The following is a 20485-nucleotide window of genomic DNA, read 5'->3' on the forward strand; positions in this document are numbered from 1 at the left end:
AAGAAGCAGAGAGGGAAGCTCGACTCCAAGTCCCAAAAGCTTATATTTGTGGGATATAACTCTCTTTCCAAGGGATACAGTGTTTGATCTAGAGAGGAATGAGATTATTGTGAGCAGGGATGTGGTCTTTGATGAGCATGTTTTGGTTTCCACTGTTGATGAGCCGCCACTTCTTGGAGACCCAGAGGATTTGGATGATGATTCCCAGTCTATTGTTCCAGCTAGACAACCACAGTCAGTTCAGGAGGTTGAGCCCCCGCAGCAGCAGGAGGCTCCGCGTTCTGTTTGAGTACCCAGGTGGTTAGTGAACACCCTTCGGGAGTTAGGTGTCACGGAGCTTCCCTCCGAATGGACCATAGAGGACAGACCTTGAAGATCGCACAGAGTCCGTGACAAAAGTCATTCAGCGGAGCTTTTAGAGGTAAACTATGCTTTGATGTCTCGTATCATGCGGGACAAAGAGCCCACTTCCGTCAAGGAAGCCCTTGCATAGGATACTTGGAGGAAAGCCATGCAGGTGACCGACTTAGGCTTACTCCACTTCTTTTTGGCATTGGAGATCTGGCAGACCCAGAGGGGGTTTTTTGTCTCTCAGCAGCGGTATGTTCATGAGTTGCTTGAGGCCTTTGGGATGGAGAACTGCAAGCCTATTACGTCGCTGATGGACCCGAACACAAAGTTGACAGTGAATGATCCTTGTGAGGTAGTTGATGCCTATCTGTATCGGAAGCTGGTTGGTTCATTGATCTGGTTGCTGAACACTAGATTGAACTTGAGCTATTCCGTGGGGCTGTTGAGCTCATTCATGCAATCACCGTTGAAGTCTCATTGGGACGCAGGATTGCGGATCTTGCGGTATCTGCAGGGTACGAAGGATCTTGGACTTTTCTACACAGGAGGGGGATTGATGGATAGAGTCAGACTCCAAGGATGGAGTGACTTAGATTGGGGAGGAGATCCAGACACGGCCTCTGTTGTGGATGTGCCCGCCCGATTTAGGTGTTTTCTCATTTTTCGTCACTTTTCATATTTTTTCCTTTTTTTTTTCTCTATTTTTTTGTTGTGGGAGGCTGTCCTGTGCATGTCGGCTACCTTTGTATGCTAGCCAACTGCAGGACTGTGTGCTCTGACACTGGTCGACTGCTCCCTGCTTCTCTTTGCTGCTGGTCGACTTCACACGTGTGATGGCCGACTGTATGTAGCTGGCTGATTGGATGTAGCAAGTTGGGTGTCCTTTAGGTGCTGTCGGCTGCCCTTTATGCAGGCCGACTGGTTCATAGGGGCCATATAAAATGGCCCCTTGCCCCCACAGCTTGTATTCAGATTTTGGGATTTTCTTGTGTATATATAGCAGAGTTACATGCCTCTCTCTCTCTCTCTCTCTCTCTCTATTGCTATATTTTTCTGCAGTGCACTTGCTCTTGTGTTCTCAGATTTTGTCTTCATCTCCGCTGCATTTTCTGACAGAGTTTCCATGGACAGTTTTGTATCACCCGAGCGAGATAGCTATGTTTTGTTTCTGTTTTATTTTCCATTCCATGATGAGATATGCCATGGAAATTATTGTATCACTTTGGTCTCATAGGCCCCTTGGGTCTTTAGTAGACGCTTAATATATCTTTATTTCTTTCTTTCTTTCTTTCAAGATGTGGCTGCCTAGATGCCATGAGAGTGACAGAAAAAGAAATGCCTTCAATAATGGGGATGGAAATGAAAGGGGGCAAAAACAAAAAAAGAAATGGGGAGAACGTGCAGAGGCTATGGAAAGAAAAGGGGAGGATTTGCAGTGTAGAGGGAGTGGAATAAAAAAGGGAAGAAGAGCTGAAAAAAGAACCGATTTAGGGCTTTTTTTTTCCGATAGAGGAAAAAACGTGATTTGGGGCTTATTTGTTTGCTATAGAAAGAAAGCACATCGATTTGGGGTTTTTTTTTTCTCATAGGCACTTGTGTGCTGATTTGGGGTTTTTTTTCTCACAATAGTGGCCTTTTTTTGCTTGTGTACGGGTAGCTAACATTCACACATTTCAAAGTCGATATGGCCGTTCTTGGGTAAGTGTGAGGGCTTCAAATCTGCGCCGGCTTGATTTGTTTTTTTAATGATGTTTGTGGCCACGTGTCGTGATGACACAAGAAACGGCTGTTTTGCATCATGAGAAACCTTTCTCACAGGTGAAATGCCAAAAACGGCGGTTTCCATTTCCTTGAAACGTTTCAGCTCCAGAAACGCGTTTCCTACACGGTGCATGCCCGAAACGGCATTTCAGCCATGGCACAGTGTCTCATCATGAGAAACCTTTCTCACAGGTGAAATGCCAAAAACGAGCAGTTTCCATTTCCTTGAAACGTTTCAGCTCCAAAAACGCATTTCCTACACGGGGCATGCCCCCGAAACGGCATTTCAGCCATGGCACAGTGTCGTTTCCAGCATTTCTTGTAACTATGATGAAGAGACTTTTGCCCCTAAGGCACTTTATGGACTTAAGCAGGCACCAAGAGCATGGTATACAAAGATACATGCACATTTGACAAACCATGGGTTTCATCATAGTGCAACTGAAAGTTCTCTGTATGTGCACATTGATGGTGCAGACATAGTGATCATCATACTCTATGTTGATGACATAACCTTGACAAGGAGTAATCAGAAAAAAACTTCATATTTCAAAGCTGAATTACATAGGGCTTTTGAAATTATCAGATCTTTGCCATTTGCACTTTTACTTGAGCATTCAGTTTGTGCAGATAGATGGTGGCATTGTTATGTCTCAGTCTAAGCATGTAGGAAGGCTTTTGAAGAGGTTTGGCATGGAAGATTGCAAACCTATCTCTACTCCAGTTGGAGATAGGAATGAGGCTTAGTAGCTTTGATGCAGGTGAGCCATTTGATGCTACTATTTACAGCCGAGTTGTTGGATGTCTCATATATCTATACAATACACAACTAGATATTTCTTATGGTGTAATGGTATTTAGGAGAAGTTGCTTGGTATCATTTTGCGATTCCCATGCAAGGAGTAGTAACTGGCTCCACCATATAAGCAAAGTAGGTTAGGTTCTTATGTCCATACCTTTTTAAAGATAAGTTCCTATGGCTAGTTGTTGTCAAGTCTTAGGGGATTTTTTATGCCAAGGGGGCTGATTTTTAGCTTTACTTTAGGCTTACATGGATTCAGATTGGGCTGGAGACTTTGATACTAGACAATCCACGAGTGGATTTTGTTTCTTGCTAGGCAGTTCTTCCACATCTTGGCTTAGCAAAAAGCAACCTACTGAGGCTACTTCTACACGTGAAGTTGAGTACAGAGCAGTCTTCACAGCCACGGTTCCGTGCATATGGTTGAGGAGATTGGTTATCGACTTGTGTGCTAGCCCTGTGGAATTTTCCATGCACAGTCCAAGCACATAGAGGTCCATTATCATTACATACAGGAGAGGCTTCGTGCAGGGGATATCAATCTTATCTATTGTTCATCACAGGACAATGTGGCAGATCTCTTCACCAAGACGCTTCCTCGAGAGAAGTTCAAAGCTTTCCGCAAAGCTTTGGGCTTGATTCTATTTGGGGATTGATCTACTCTATACTTATACATTTCCACTACAGGGGGGATTTGTAGGAGATTATACATTTTGTAGTGAACGTGTATGTAGAAATCAGGCTTTATTAAAGCTAGGCACAATAGGCATTAGTTAGATGGTTTCTAAACCCTATAGCCACTTGTAGCCATTTTTATAGGGACACATGGCACACTTAACTTGGACCCCTTTCGTGCCTTTGTTTTAGGGGTGTAACCTTTTGTTAATGTTTATTCTCACACACAATACAGTTACGTGTGGTGGAAGAAGCTCACACTTGCGTGTGAACTTCTTCCACCACCAACTCTCTTTGTGTTGACTGTTGCACTCTTTCATTCCTGTCAAGATCTCCATTGCCCTTCTTTCACCAACACTCCTCCTCTGGATCGAATTTGAAGACTCTCTTCGTAAGCTCCCTAGAAACGAGTAGGCTAACCTCCTCCTTCTCCGGTCCGGTTTAAGGGAGATCCATGTGCTTGGGGATTTTGCAACCTCTCGGGTTCTAGCTTTGACAACTACATCTCAGGCAACGATGGCTCCTCGGAAACACCTTCTGTGATTGTGTCTCCCAGAAGCGCCTTTGGTCTTGGAAGCTCTCTCTCACTTGGATCAACATTATTGGTCTCGGGCTGCACTATAGTCCTAGGTGTCCTTTGCGATCATTATCCTTCTTGCCATGGTATCTACATGAATCTATGTTTCACCTCCTTGGTGATCAGAGCTTTCAATGCTTCATATTCATCTTGTTGCCGTGCTTCCTCCCGAATGTGTCTGCCTCTTGTCGGTGCCGTGCTTCTCGTGCTTCTTCTACATGTCTCCGTTTGTACTCGGCTTCAGCCTCTTCAATACTTGCCGATACCAGGCGTTTATCTTCTCCCTTTACGGATGTAACTCTTCAAAACTACAATCCTCTCTGTCAGATTGAGGATATTGTCAACTCTCAAGTGAGTAACTTCCCATCTAGGTTAGACCTAGGCCAAGACTTTTGTTGCTGATCCTATGGGTCTACGTGCAACCTAAGTTACATGAAAAAATGGACTGAAAATGTGGAAACGCGAACCCTAATTTGTTTTTTTTTGACTTTGCACATTGAAGCAAAACAGGAAACCTGTTGGCATTGTAAAAATGGGCTGAAAACAGTGTTGCAAGGGCTTATCCGATGCAAAACAAGAAACCTGTTGGCATTCGGAGTCCTGCATGTGCGTATTTTGTCTGTGTGTTTTTAACCAGCATGTACGTGTATCCGTGTTTGTGTACTCACTTGTGGCGGTGTGTGACCAACCCTTGAAAGGGTTATTGTTCTTGTTGTGTGTGAACTCTCACTTATGTGTGTGAGTGAATAAGTGTGTGTGTGTGTGTGTCACAAGCTGGAGACCACGTACGAAAAATAACAATAGACAAACACTTCAAGTACACCAAAGATAGAGCATGATAACACAGTGGAAGAACCATACAATAATACAATAACACCGCATTGAGCCGGAACGGCTGGCCCCCCATAGGAACTTCTTTATTCACACAGAAGCTTTTACAAGATACCAAGGTGCGACTGCATATAGCACTTGATTTTCCCACAAAGCATCAGCACAAATCTTACCTAGATCTCAATCTAGAGCCAAGATACAAACATAGCTCCGAAAGCCATCCGATAAACTATCTCAAAACAGTCCCATAAACAGTGCTTACACTGTCCATAAAACAGTCCGGTACGGCGCCCAAAATAGCCTCGAGTTTCGTGCCAAAAACAGAGCTATAAACAGTTCTAGAAGAGCTCTCAAATCAGCCCAATAACAGCTCCATAAAGAGTCCATAAATCAGCCCAAAAACAAGTCGACCAACTCTGTCAGGCTCTAGGAGAAAGTGACCAGCCATTTGGTTGCCCTCGAAGAAGTCGACCAGCTCTATGGCTGTCCTGGAAGGAGTCGACCAGCCCTGTAGGAGGTAGGGAGCAAGTCGGCCAGCAGAGGAGAGAGAGAGAGAGAGGGCTCCAGAGTGATGTGTATCTCCAAAAACAGCCGTAATCCCTTATTAAATAGTGTTGACTAGCTATATTTGCAGCACTTTCCCTTTTTGCCCAAAATAGCCGAGCTTGCCAAAAAATATCAACCTTTTAGCTTTTCTTGGCTTGTACTCCAAGTTTTAGACCAAAAATACCAACTTTATTTGCTTTCCTTGGCTTGTACTCCAAGTTTTAGCCCAGAAATATCAACTTTTATGCTTTTCTTGGCTTGATGCCCAAGTATCATCTAGGCACCTCCTTTTGTCCACCTGTCCATGCCCAAAATAATAATGTGTCCAACCTGTCTTTAATGATGTGTGAACACACTGACTTATAAACATTATAAGTCACTTTTATTGAATAAAATCCCATGCTGCTTTTGCTGTGTGGCCATCTTTCAGGCCAAATCAGCTAGTAAAGTGCCCTAGCTTTCTTCCGTGGAAAATTCCCGTTCACACCTTGTTTCCGTTCAGTGTGTGAAACACTGGTCAAGACTCGTGAAGTGGCTGACAATGCAAATGGGGATGAAGAGTTTGAAGATGCTCCAGAGAAGAAGCCGGAAACCTCCACTTCAACACCTGCAAAATGTTTCACTGCCACGTTCTCTGATTCGTCTCTTTCGGAGATAGATATTGATGGGGCATTCTAAATGTTAAAGAGTGTCAATAAGGGTTCTTTGCTCGGGATGTCCCCCGAATCATGATTATATTTGTTTGCGTTTTTGTAATCGCCTTGTGTTATAAAAGGCTCCAGTACTTCAATTCATCATTGTTTTGAGGGCGCGGGGCGCCCGGGGGGGGGGGTGATGGTAGTTGTTACGACCCTGTGTTTTTCTCTGGACAAGATGCAGATGTGCACGGGGACATGGTGGACAGTGTGAATGGCATCAGGTGGGAGTGAAGATGGAAGCCCATGTGTGGACAACCCCATGTGTGAAAGGGGGCAAAGAGATTTTAGCTTAAAAGGTTTAAAAAAAACCTTTAAAATCATTTATAAAGCCTTTCATTAAAGAAACGTGGCCCTTATGCTATTTTGGGGCCACGTGTGCTTTTTGGGAAAAAGGAGGGGCTGGCAGGCAGAAAGGGGCGCCTAACTCTTGTGGAGTGCTGTGCTTTTTCGTTGAGGAGGGCTGGTCGCCTGAAGACCCATGGGCTGGCTTTTTCGTTGGAAAGCGGGCTGCTTGGCTGGGCGCATAGAGCTGCACGCTGGACAGATTTAGTTGTGCAGGTACAGGCGTGTACAAGTTGCTGGTACGGGCAGCGCAGGCAAGTACGACAGCAAGTACCATACTGTATGACTGCTGGTACAGTAGACTGCTTGTGGGCTGGACTGCAGGTTCAGGTGGGCTGCGTGGAGGAGAAGATAGTCGGGCAGGGCCTGAATAGAGCGTAGATCTCTTCCCTTTCCTGGTGAAAAGATGGCGCAAAGAGACTGTCTGCATGGACTCCACGTGGATGGACTGCAGAGGTGCTGGACTGTACAGGGCATGAGAGTTTCTCTTTCTCTCTTTCTCTCTCTCTCTTCCTCTGCTGAAGAGTATACAAGGGTTGGTTTCTCTTGTTACAAAGGTGGACAGAGGCTGGTTTTCCATGAACATAGACATCATGTCGATGGCGTTCAATTGATGGAACTTTCAGCTTCTCTTTGCTTTGGTTCGGGACTGTTTTGGGACAGTTTATGGGCTGTTTTTGTTTGGTTGCAAATTCAGCTATGTGCTTGGGTTTTTGACTGCAAGTACAGATCTTTTGGTTATGTTTCTTGGCATGGGAGTGAAGCAAGCTCGCATGGCTGCGTGCTCATGGGGCAGATTGTTTTCTTCCTGCAAGAAAGGAACAGTGGGACCTACAGTTATGGGCATCTCTATGTTGCCAGATGTTTCATGAGGGAACAGGTAACTAGATGTATGGAAACAGGACAGAAGTTTCAAAAGGGAAACAGGCCTAAGGGTTTCATGTGGAAACAGGTCGTAGGTTTCTCGAGGAAACATGTTTTTGGGTTTCTCCAGGAGATAGGTCACATGTAGGCAAAGGGTACAGGAATGGACACATGTTTGGTACAGCCTTGCTACTGACAAGACAGGGGACAGGGAATCCATGACAGAGATGGATAGTACCCTTGGAAGGTAGAGAGGGTTTGTACAGGTGTGTCGACTGTATGTTATGCTGTGCTGTGATACTCTTCTGAGAGACAGTTTGGGAGTCTGTGTTGTGATGCAGGAGCACTGGATGTGTCAGGGTGTGATGTTGTTCATAGTGTGAGAGGCTATGGATGGTTGTGGCAGCCTTGATCATGGGAGAAAGCTTCTGTATGCAGACTCAATTTGAGAAGAGTCTTTCGATGTGAACAATGGCTGGACTTGTTTGTGGAGGCCGTGTGGACAAGAAGCCAGATGCAGGTTCTTTGCAGGCTTCAGAAGTTCTACTGGGACGGCTGAGTTCCCAGCCTTATATTGTAATCAAAGCTCTTATAATCAATTAAAGAAATACCGCAATGGGCGCCACTGCGATTTGGGGCCAATCAGTGTCCGTGTACTATTTGCAGGAGCACTCTAGCTCTCCCTGTTTGTTTTCCTTTTCTAGGTCCTCAATGGTGTTGAAGTGTTTTATGTGCGAGTGTTTGTTTCACCGCCCTTTGGTTTCTGAAGGCCGGTTTACAAGGTTCCGTTTGCCGGGACACATTGTCGACTTTCTCAAGGAGGCGAGTCCGTGGTTGCTTTGGTCGGGACAATCGTCAACTTTCCTAAGGGGGCGAGCTCGTGGTTGTCTCATAAGAGTCACATCAAAAGCTTCAACATGAGGAAAGTGAAAAGGAAGTGCAGGACACAGTACAGGATTTTGTGTCTTTGCCTATATGAGGTGAAGAGCAAGAGCTGAAGATGAAGCTCAGGAGAAAAGACACCAAGGACAAGAAGTAGTCGGCCAGGAACAAGAAGCAGTTGAAGTGTTATGGTGCAAGAGATGCGTTGAAGGCTATGGCTTTCGACAGTTTGTCACCGGTGGTATCTTCGCGGAGGCTTCATGGGTTCGGAAGACAGTTTCTTTCTATGTTAGTGGTGATCTACTATGCTTCATCGAGGACTTGTGCTTATCACTTGGGTGGAGTGCAAGCAGGTTTTGGGTGCCTGAGGATGTATCAGATAAGGCTCAGATGGAAGTAGAGGAACTTGACGAGGTTCTTATTCCTGAGCATATACTGGCACATATGGAAAGAAAGGTACACGGTAAAGTTTCCCGTCGCTATCCTGAGAAGTTCAAGAGCTGTTCACTGATGGATACGAAGTGGATGGAGGAGGTTCACTGATGGATGCGAAGTGGATGGAGGAGGGTGACTTAGCAGATTCACGTCAGGTTTTGCAGCTTTATCTTGATGCCTATGAGTTGGAGTCGACTCTTGTTACGGCTCATTCAGGTTCAGCAGAGCATAGGTCTGGAGCATTGCCTGATGCTCAAGAGGGGGGTAGCACCTCCGCTCCCTTGTTGTTACAGACAGGCTCATTTGTTATCTAGGAGTCGCTTGGTGACATCTTTGTATTCACCCGAAGGTACGGAGGCTGACAGTACATTTGCTTATGGGACTTCTATGATCTTGTGTTCTAGACACATGAGATGGTAAAGTTGGGTATGGTTCACAGTCGGCCGCACCTGGAACTCTAACTGCAACTATGGATAACTCTATGGAGGGCATAAGTCTTGCGAGCAGGCCTAGAGTTGGTTTGGTTCATGGAAATATGGATCGAACTCTATTTGTGCATGTATGCATACACTTTTTGAGGTAGAGGTATTTTTGTATTCTGGTGCCATTGGATCCTGGTACCATTGAGAATACATTGGGAAATACTCTGCATTGTGTCATGTGCTGCATGTATGTTGGTATGATACATCAAGTGCTTTATTATGTTCATGGATGCACCACTGGGTGTAACTTCTGCGGGATGGCCATGAGACATATGTGGGAAAGTGCTTAGTGGATGTAGTGTTTGGATGCATTGAGTGCTTTCATATGCTCATGTTGTACCATCAGTCGTGGGTCCTGCGGGATGCCCATGGGCGTAAGGCTTGCGAGCAGCCCTTAGACTGTTACTTTGGAGTAGGTAGAACATTTTGAGGAGCATATTGTTTGCGAATGCATATGTGTGTCATGCATATGTGTGTCATATGTAGAATGATGCATGGTTTTGTTTATGGCTAACACAGGTAACGTATTTCCATTTGGTTTTAGACTTTTGCTTTAGGTTCTGAAGGAACAAGCAAGAGGACAGTGTGGCTTATTGTGCAGGATGATTGTTTTATCATCCAGATGCATTGGAGAGCCATTGTTTTTGCCATATGGGGTGTTTTTGCTCATAAGATGTTTACTGTGCCATTGAGTGCAATCGAGGACGCTTGCCATTTTTCAAGAGGGGGGTATGTTACGACCCTGTGTTTTTCTCTGGACAAGATGCAGATGTGCACGGGGACATGGTGGACAGTGTGAATGGCATCAAGTGGGAGTGAAGATGGAAGCCCATGTGTGGACAACCCCATGTGTGAAAGGGGGCAAAGAGATTTTAGCTTAAAAGGTTTAAAAAAAACCTTTAAAATCATTTATAAAGCCTTTCATTAAAGAAACGTGGCCCTTATGCTATTTTGGGGCCACGTGTGCTTTTTGGGAAAAAGGAGGGGCTGGCAGGCAGAAAGGGGCGCCTAACTCTTGTGGAGTGCTGTGCTTTTTCGCTGAGGAGGGCTGGTCGCCTGAAGACCCATGGGCTGGCTTTTTCGTTGGAAAGCGGGCTGCTTGGCTGGGCGCACAGAGCTGCACGCTGGACAGATTTAGTTGTGCAGGTACAGGCGTGTACAGGTTGCTGGTACGGGCAGCACATGCAAGTACGACAGCAAGTACCATACTGTATGACTGCTGGTACAGTAGACTGCTTGTGGGCTGGACTGCAGGTTCAGGTGGGCTGCGTGGAGGAGAAGACAGTCGGGCAGGGGCTGAATAGAGCGTAGATCTCTTCCCTTTCCTGGTGAAAAGCTGGCGCAAAGAGACTGTCTGCATGGACTCCACGTGGATGGACTGCAGAGGTGCTGGACTGTACAGGGCATGAGAGTTTCTCTTTCTCTCTTTCTCTCTCTCTCTCTCTTCCTCTGCTGAAGAGTAGACAAGGGTTGGTTTCTCTTGTTACAAAGGTGGACAGAGGCTGGTTTTCCATGAACATAGACATCATGTCGATGGCGTTCAATTGTTGGAACTTTCAGCTTCTCTTTGCTTTGGTTCGGGACTGTTTTGGGACAGTTTATGGGCTGTTTTTGTTTGGTTGCAAATTCAGCTATGTGCTTGGGTTTTTGATTGCAAGTACAGATCTTTTGGTTATGTTTCTTGGCATGGGAGTGAAGCAAGCTCGCATGGCTGCGTGCTCATGGGGCAGATTGTTTTCTTCCTGCTAGAAAGGAACAGTGGGACCTACAGTTATGGGCATCTCTATGTTGCCAGATGTTTCATGAGGGAACAGGTAACTAGATGTATGGAAACAGGACAGAAGTTTCAAAAGGGAAACAGGCCTAAGGGTTTCATGTGGAAACAGGTCGTAGGTTTCTCGAGGAAACATGTTTTTGGGTTTCTCCAGGAGATAGGTCACATGCAGGCAAAGGGTACAGGAATGGACACATGTTTGGTACAGCCTTGCTACTGACAAGACAGGGGACAGGGAATCCATGACAGAGATGGATAGTACCCTTGGAAGGTAGAGAGGGTTTGTACAGGTGTGTCGACTGTATGTTATGCTGTGCTGTGATACTCTTCTGAGAGACAGTTTGGGAGTCTGTGTTATGATGCAGGAGCACTGGATGTGTCAGGGTGTGATGTTGTTCATAGTGTGAGAGGCTATGGATGGTTGTGGCAGCCTTGATCATGGGAGAAAGCTTCTGTATGCAGACTCAATTTGAGAAGAGTCTTTCGATGTGAACAATGGCTGGACTTGTTTGTGGAGGCCGTGTGGACAAGAAGCCAGATGCAGGTTCTTTGCGGGCTTCAGAAGTTCTACTGGGACGGCTGAGTTCCCAGCCTTATATTGTAATCAAAGCTCTTATAATCAATTAAAGAAATACCGCAAGGGGCGCCACTGCGATTTGGGGCCAATCGGTGTCCGTGTACTATTTGCAGGAGCACTCTAGCTCCCCCTGTTTGTTTTCCTTTTCTAGGTCCTCAATGGTGTTGAAGTGTTTTATGTGCGAGTGTTTGTTTCACCGCCCTTTGGTTTCTGAAGGCCGGTTTACAGTAGTTTAGGATGATATTGACATATATCATGTGTGGTCAAGTCTCTTATCAGGCTTGGCATGAGAGTCCAGTTGTTGGCCATTGTGATCTTTTGAATCACGTGTGGAGTTGTGGGCCCAAATCGCCATAGATATGAAGGTCAATCCGGGGTTTGTTGGGATTCAGGGTCGTATGTGCATATAAGTCTTTGTGTGTGTAACCATCATGTACATGTACCCCTGTTTGTGTACCCACTTGTGTCGGTTTGTGAATAACTCATAAAAGGGTTATTGTTCTTGTATGTGTGTGTAAACAGTCACTTATGTGCGTGAGTGAGTAAGTGCATGTGAATCCACTCTTAGAGTGGTTGGAATAAATAACTAGATATTGTACCTTGTTGACATAAGTAGTGATGTCATTGAGATGAGCCTCTTAAGGCTATAGAAGCATTGTACTTGATGAAGCTAAAACATCACATCAATCAATATCATTGAGTCGTGCAACACTCTTCTCTCTCTCTCTCTCTCTCTCTCTCTCTCTCTCTCTCTCTCTCTCTCTTTCTATGCTTCACCAAAGCATGGAGAGCCGGGAAAGACTCAACACGCAAGCGAGCCCTCATCCTATATTCTGCAGGAGAGACGGAGAGGGTCACCTTCATGAGGAAGGGGGTGATTCTACGAGGATTACAGGGAGATCCCATCTATTTGGATGATGACCTTACAAGGATGCAGGTAGAACATAGGAAAACATGTATGCCGAGAGTCCTACAGGCCCAGAAAGAGGGCAAGAGAGCATTCTATCGCGATGGTCGTGTCATCATCGATGGCAAGGCCACCGATTAGCGCCAGGCAGCCTATGGGACATCGGCTATGGAGGATCCAGATTCACAGATACACAGTAGTTTGGAACTGCAATGGAGCACTTTGGACACATCTTGGAGGATGGAGGAGGTCATGGAGGGACGGGACATCATACTACTTACAGAGACGCACCAGAGCCCAAAGAGGGGGGCTACCCAAAGTAGAGGGCTATCAGTGGGAGTTTACATACAGGGGGGCCACACGGCAGAGCACATCGAGTGGATATGGAGGTATAGCGGTACTCTTCAAGCGAGAGCTACAGGAGCGCCTACAGGTGGTAGCATGCGACCAGGAGGCTAGATACATGTGGATTAGACTGCAGCTCACAGTAGACAGGGTGTTATACATTGCTCTATGCTACTTCTCTCCTACAGGATCGAGATATGCCATGACAGGAGAGGATGAGAGTAGAGGCGAGGAGGACACAGGGCCATTGGGAGAGTCACCATATGCAGCCCTTTCAGATGAGATCATACACTACTCCAACCTGGGAGAAGTCCTCCTTATGGGGGACTTCAATGCACGGACACAAAGCCGACAGTGTGACATGTATGATTTCGAGCACCCCGAGGTGATGCACACACTAGAGGTGGAGGACACGGGAGCTTGCAGGGTGTCAGAGGACATGGGGCCGGATAACACTAGATATGGTCATCACTTACTTGAGCTGGGAGCGCGACACCATCTCGTTATTTATAACGGACATAGTTGTTTCTCGTACTGGTACGAATGGGTTCGTACCGTACGTCGCACGATTCGTACAGTACGATACCGTACGATATCGTATGGTATCGTACGGTACGATTTTTTATTTATTTATTTTTTTCTCCAAATTTTTTTTCCTTGAAAAGAAAAATTCCGAATGCTTAAAAAAATATAGAAAACTTGCTTTTCAAAGATCCCAAATGCTCGCAATACTTCGCAACTTTCGTGTCCACTCAGTATTCCATATGGGGTTGTTGAGAGACCTAAAAAATCTGGCGAGGTAGACCGTAGACTGGTAGTGTACACTTGATTGGTAGATACTGGAGAAAGCTCGTCGGAATTCAGCCTGTCCTGGTGCTCGCAATCCCTCCTTCTCTGCATATGAGCTCAACTCTGCCTTGAGCACTATGCCATAAAGTTTGGCCAATGTATGACCAATCATGATAGTCCTGTAGTTGTTGGGGTCTAGCATGTCTCCCGCTTTGTGGAGAGGCACGATGGTGTGCATAGTCCACTCAGCTGGTAGGCCCTCCACTAGTGCCCTATTAAAGAGGTGAGCAACAAAGGGTCCCAGTGTGTCAGCTACATAAATAAGATGCTCACTATGTATACCTGTGTGGTCAGCCGGCTCCCTTGCTGTAACCGGCGGATAGCTCTCTCTACCATCGAGGCGGTAAAGAAAGTAGAGGTGGTAGGGCGGGATTCCTGTGGCTGTGGTATGGGCGGCTGCTGAGGGATGTGGTAGAGGCTCTTTGCATGTGTGCCATGTGTGTGGATCCTCAATCGGGGTACGAGGGCGAGGCTCTCTCATCCTGCGCCATGCAGTGGCTGCATCTATGTTCATGAGTAGGTGGTATATATCCCAGTATTGTGCCTCCTCATATGCACGCCTCTTACGGCGTGTGAGGATCCTCATCTGTCGGCTCACCTGTCTCTGTGTAATGCTCCCTAGTGCTCTGTGGGCACGGAGGTGTCTATATAGCTCTCTGCACTCATCATCATACCACCTATTCTGGGGCATGCTCCCAGATCTATCTGTTTGTGCAATGTGTGTTTGATGAGGGAAGCTGCGGGTGGCGCCGTATGTAGTAGAGATGACAGCTGGGTGGTGAGTGTGTCTAGAGGTGACAGGGGATCCATCTGGAATAGCCCGTCATATACATGATGCTCATATATGTCTGCCAAGTCATGGGTGAAGTAGAAAGTTGTATGCGATGCCTGTGTGGGCTATGTGGGTGCTGGTGTGGAGCTCGCCAGTGACAGTAAGAGGTACGTGTGATCCGCACCAATAGGGCAGGGGTGGTGGTGAAAGATGTCACTGCCTATGTGGTCTCCATGGACCCCATGATGTAGTTCACTGTGCTACCCCCCTGATCGTGGAAAGCATGTCAGTGCTCCTGAATCCTGCCATTGTCTCATCCCGTTATCATGGTCGTCACTCACGGTACGAAAGTACGATACCGTACGATACCATACCGTACGGGAATTTTTGGTACGTACTACGATATGAAATTTTCGGATATCGTACGATAAAATACGGTTTTTATTTTTTACACTTACAACCTATGGAGCTTCAAGCTTGAATGTGAGGGAAGGTTGGGAGGGGAGGAGTCTATAGTGCGCTTGAGGAACCAGAACATGGATATGTGTCTCTCTCGGTTGGATCTCCCGATTGTCTCCAAAAAAGAGCCTGGATGGGTAATGCAATACCAAAGGTCTCCCAGTGTAGCGTTTATGACTAAGGGACCGTCCTTGCACAAATACGAGGAGTGCATCTAGGGTGATAAGTTTAGGGACTCCTCTCTAGATCAAAATGGCCATGTCCAAATCTTCTCCCTTATACATAACTTGAGAATCTAATTGTCTAGCCTACCTATACCAGGGATCCAAGTGATGTAGCAAGATTCTCTCATGACCATATATTCACTCTGAGATGTTTGATTGACCAAGCTAGGGCGCGGGAGAAGAGATTATACTGCTGCTTTGTGGATTTCCGCAAAGCATTTGACACGGTGCCACGAGAGAGACTCTTCCAGCGCCTACAGTCATTGGGGATCCCATTAGAGATGGTTTGGGGCATCTATGCTTTATATGAGCAAGTCTTTGGGCGCATACGATGCCCCGGGGGGCTATCTGATGTTATTGCTAGCACCATAGGTGTGAAGCAAGGATGCTCACTCTCTTCTACACTATTTGGGCTATACATCGATGAGGTGGCTGACTTCATTCGTCACGGTGGTGGGCATGGGGTAGACATCTCAGGTACCACAGTCCACATTATGCTATATGCAGATGATATTATTCTGGTCTCTGAGTCGCGGATGGGACTACAGCACCATCTCCATGCACTCGATGACTTCTGCACACAGAGGGGGCTTACAGTGAACCTTGGGAAAACCAAGGCCATGACTTTCCACACCTCAGGGCTGGTTCGACGACATGCCATCTTCACACTAGCAGGAGGACAAGACCTAGGTAGAGGTGGTAGACTCATATGTGTACCTGGGGATTACATTGACCACTCCGCCAGGAAGATTTACTATGGCACAGGCAGCCATGGATAGACTCACACGAGGATATGCAGCTCTGGCCATGCTAGAGAGACAGTGTCACCAGGCACACTTCCAGGAGCCCCGCACGAAGGGGTGGTTGTTTGACACACTAGTCACCCCTGCTTTGATGTATGCTACAGCAGTATGGGCACTTGGGCTCGCCACCTCCACATGGTCTCAGATAGAGAGGCCTCAGATTCTCATGCTCTCACGGATGATCCGCAACAAACCCTCCGTCCCACATGACATTGTCCGGACGGAGTTTGTTGCACCTCCTATGCTAGTAGAGGCCCTCTTCCAGACGATTTGATATACATGGTATTCATAGATGATACCACCTGCCACCTTTCCAGTATGATATACATGGCCCACACATCCAGCTCTCTCACTCTGAGAGGAACAGAGTCTTTCGGCAGGATTTATGGCAGCGATACACTCAAGAGACTTGGATTACACCTAGTCAGCCTCTACCGCCGAAGATGCTATACTACAGAGATCAGTTTATGCATATCTCAGCGGATGGATCCATACAGAGACCTGGATACATGGATGTGTACATGCCTCATAGTGCCCAAGTGGCGATTGGCCAGCTCAGAGTGTCATCACACCAGCTTGAGATTGAGGTAGGTAGGGCAACACGGATCCCCAAAGCAGAGAGGATATGCAGACTATGCCAGGAGGAGGTTGAGAGTGAGGAACATTATGTATCAGCGGATGGATTCATACAGAGACCTGGATACATGGATGTGTACATGCCTCATAGTGCCCGAGTGGCGATTGGCCAGCTCAGAGTGTCATCACACCAGCTTGAGATTGAGGTAGGTAGGGCAACACGGATCCCCAGAGCAGAGAGGATATGCAGACTATGTCAGGAGGAGGTTGAGAGTGAGGAACATTATGTATGCAGATGCAGAGCATATAGTGTCAGGAGAGAGAGATACACCACCATCTTCAGTGGACATCCCTCACTCCACGAGATCATGGAGTCCGCAGACCAGCGCAGATTTGGCCAGTTCTTGTTAGAGACACAGTGCCACAGAGAGTTGTGGACCTCCGAGCCAGACAGAGACCGAGAGCACTAGGCTACCAGACTCCCAGACTACATCAGAGGGAGATCACAGAGATACGGGCTCGATATCAGCACCATATCCAAGAGCGGCTAGCTCACCTACACTCTCACCCGGAGATCATGCTCCGAGGTATTTTTACCTCGCCATCGCCTATGTATCACATATTACACCCCCATTATGGTACTGGTTGGAGCTAGATAGATTTGCATTGCATTCTTGTATACCCTACGCATATAGGTTGCATACTGAGCCTCTAGCAGTAGTGCTCCATCCATCACACCACCCCAGTAGCTCAGTACTTTCATACTTTATTTCGTGTTCATTTTGTCCTTTTTTTTTCCAGGACATCCAGAAGACATTAACAGTTGTACATTGATTTGTCTCATAGGTCGAGTTTGGCCTCTAGTAGACGTTAATACAGCTTGCTTTCTCTCTCTCTCTCTAGAGAGCAGAGACACTTAGAGCCCGCAGGGAATTACTCTCCAGAGAGCAGAGACACTTAGAGCCCGCAGGAGACAGAGGACACCTGGCTTTCGGACACCACGCCTATACCAGAGAGAGATGACAGAGATCAGAGCTCAGTTTCACAGAGAGGGTGCGGAGCGACTGGCTCGCTTCAGAGCACACCCAGGCATGTTCTTCAGGGAGCTGTGGACACCCCCTTCACTCATGTATACCATTTTATACCCCCAGTATGGTACAGGATGGAGCTAGCTAGGTTGCATATCATGATTGTATACTCCATGCATATAGCTTTGCATTCTCCTAGTAGTAGAGCTCCGTCCCCTGCACACCCAGATTCAGCTTTTTAGTTCAGTACTTTTTCATTTTGTTGGGATGACAGAGGATACCCCATACAGGTACTCCGATTTGTCTCATAGGCCGAGTTCGGTCTTTTGGGAGACGTTAATAAAATCTTTCTTTCTCTCTCTCTCTCACATATTCTCTCTCTCTCATGCTGGCTCAGCTTTACCACATTGAGTAAGTGTGTGTGTGATCCCACTCTTAGAGTGGTTGGAATAAATATCTAGATATTACACCTTGTTGACATAAACAATGATGTCATTGAGATGAGCCTCTAAGGGTATAAAAGCATTGTACTTGATGAAGCTAAAACATCACATCAATCAATATCATTGAGTTGTGCAACACCTCTCTCTCTCTATATCTCTCGCCACTGAGTTATGTAGAGCTCGACGCCCCAGACCCCATGAAGGTCACCCACGGCCATGCCACCACAGGAGGATCCGGGCCATCATCTCCCATCATCGTAGGACCTCCTCGTGCCGGCTCAGTTTTACCACCTTGAGCACCATGTCACAATGGCCCATGAGGGATATATTAGGGTGATATGAGAGCTCTCTGCTCATGTACTTAGATAAGATTTTATAGTTCTAGATTTTTGTTCTTTATTACTATTTTGTACCCAGGATGATGCACCTCGTGGATATGATGTAACCTTTTGGTCTCATAGGTCATTTTGGCCTTTTGAAGACATTAATACAACTCTCTCTCTCTCTCTCTCTCTCTCTCTCTCTCTCTCTCTCTCTCTCTCTCTACGCTTATAGGTTGCATACTGAGCCTCTAGCAGTAGTGCTCAATCCATCACACCCCCCCACTAGCTCAGTACTTTCATAATTTATTTTATGTTCATTTTGTCGTTTTTTTTTGGACATCCAGAAGACATTGACAGTTGTACATTGATTTGTCTCATAGGTCGAGGTCGGCCTCTAGTAGACGTTAATACAACTTTCTTTCTTTCTCTCTCTCATGTCCCATGTATGATGTACTACACTCCCCCTTATCATGATTGTACATCTATCATGGTTGATATATACGTACGTACGGATCTGATCCGTACCGTACGGCCGTACTGTACGGATCCGTACACGTACGGATCGATCCGTACGTGTGGGTTTTTTAATGCTGAAAATCGCCGAGCGTGTTAAATGGGCGCCCGCCTGGCGGCTGCCTTTGGGTACATACTAGGCCTTTCAAGTTTAATTATTACACTCCAGAGAGCGTGCGTTACAGAGAGGCGATAGCAGGAAGATTTCGAAAAAGCCCAGGCGACCACAGCGTTGGAAATTTGCCGCCAGGCGTGCGTGTAGGTAAACTGAGCATCTTCCTCTCTCTCTCTTTCTCTCCCTCTTGAGTCTTGAGTCTTATCTCTTTCTCTTGCATATGTGCTGCGTACTTGGCAGGTGCAGACAAAAGTCTCAAGAGCCATCATGCCTAAGCCAACTAACCCGTATTGGCAAGAGCACACCAATGTGATCCGCATTGTCAACACGCCAGGGCAAGCTGGATCTGGCACGCGACGATGGCAATGCAAGTATTGCAACTTTCAGCTCACCAGTACCATTTCTCGCGTCGTTATGCACTTGACAGGCATTGGCACAACCAATAACTGTGCAGGGTGCAAGGCAGTACCAAAGGACATTAGGGATAAGTTGATTGCTGAGAATTTTCCAGCAATGGGTGCAGGGAAAAAGGTGAAAGGTAGTCAACAGACACAGGATGCTCTCCATGATGCACTCTTGGGAGACTTGGGTGGTTCTTCACAGGTTCAGGAGGAGCAGCCCACTGGTAGTAGGAAGAGGGCTCGTACCATGCATGAGCAGCAGGACTATGTGGAGGATGATGGAGAGATGCATGCACCAAGGCAGACTACCTTGCCTTCTCGAGTTGCCTCTCTTTCTTGGGTGAAGGAGCGCCAGAAAGTGGCTGAGATGGAGATTGCTCGCACTCTCATTGAGTGCAACATCTCCTTTCATGTCTTGAGGACTGAGCAGTGGCAGAGGATGGTCAGAGCCATAGCCCAGGTTGGACACACAGAGGATTGGTCGGGGTTGGAATACAATAAGATGAGGACCACTACGCTTGAGGAGCAGAAAGCATTGATAGATAAGGCATTGGTACCAGTGAAGGCAGGTTGGGGGCAGTTTGGGTGCACCATCATTTCAGATGGCTGGAGTGACATTCGTAGGCGACACATCATTAATATTCTTGTGTCGTCTTGCCTTGGCACGTACTTCTTGCGTGCTGTTGATGCAGGAAAGGCTGGAGAGCGGATTACAGGTCAGTTTATCTATGAGCACATCCGGCAGGCTATACTTGAGGTTGGCCCAGAGAATGTGGTGCAGGTTATTACTGACAACGCCTCCAATTGCAAGGCTATGGGTGAGATGATTGAGGCAGAGTTTAAGAACATTGTCTGGACTCCATGTGCAGCTCACTGTCTTGACTTGTTGATGGAGGACATTGGGAAGTTAACATGGGTGTTGCCTATTGTTTCCGATGCCACAAAAATGACTACTTTTTTTCGCAAAAAGCACAAGGCATTGGCTATCTTTAGGAGTCACAGTACACTTGACATGGTGCGGCCCTTGAAGACCAGATTTGCATATATGTATCTTGTGTTGCAGCGACTCTATGCAGTGAGGGATCCACTTCTACAGACAGTAGTGGACCCGAAGTGGAGAGAGATGCATC

General features: G+C 46.7%; 2 protein-coding genes across 3 annotated transcripts in view; both read left to right on the forward strand.

Annotated features, from left to right (window-relative positions):
- The window catches only part of LOC147612352 (E3 ubiquitin-protein ligase HOS1-like), an 81729-nt gene that overhangs the window by 44156 nt on the left and 17088 nt on the right, over positions 1-20485 (forward strand). The gene's annotated exons all lie outside the window — the stretch shown is intronic.
- LOC147612353 (uncharacterized) overlaps positions 18809-20485 on the forward strand; it is a 3633-nt gene continuing 1956 nt past the window's right edge. The window contains exon 1 of the mRNA XM_086782972.1: positions 18809-20485. This exon is cut by the window's right edge and continues 211 nt beyond it. Within this exon, the coding sequence (XP_086639098.1) occupies positions 19222-20485 (1264 nt within the window). The 5' untranslated portion in view covers positions 18809-19221.

This window comes from Cibotium barometz, chromosome 45 (assembly GCF_041138505.1).
Source record: "Cibotium barometz isolate CiBa-2024 chromosome 45, ASM4113850v1, whole genome shotgun sequence".
Taxonomy (NCBI): Eukaryota; Viridiplantae; Streptophyta; class Polypodiopsida; order Cyatheales; family Cibotiaceae; genus Cibotium; species Cibotium barometz.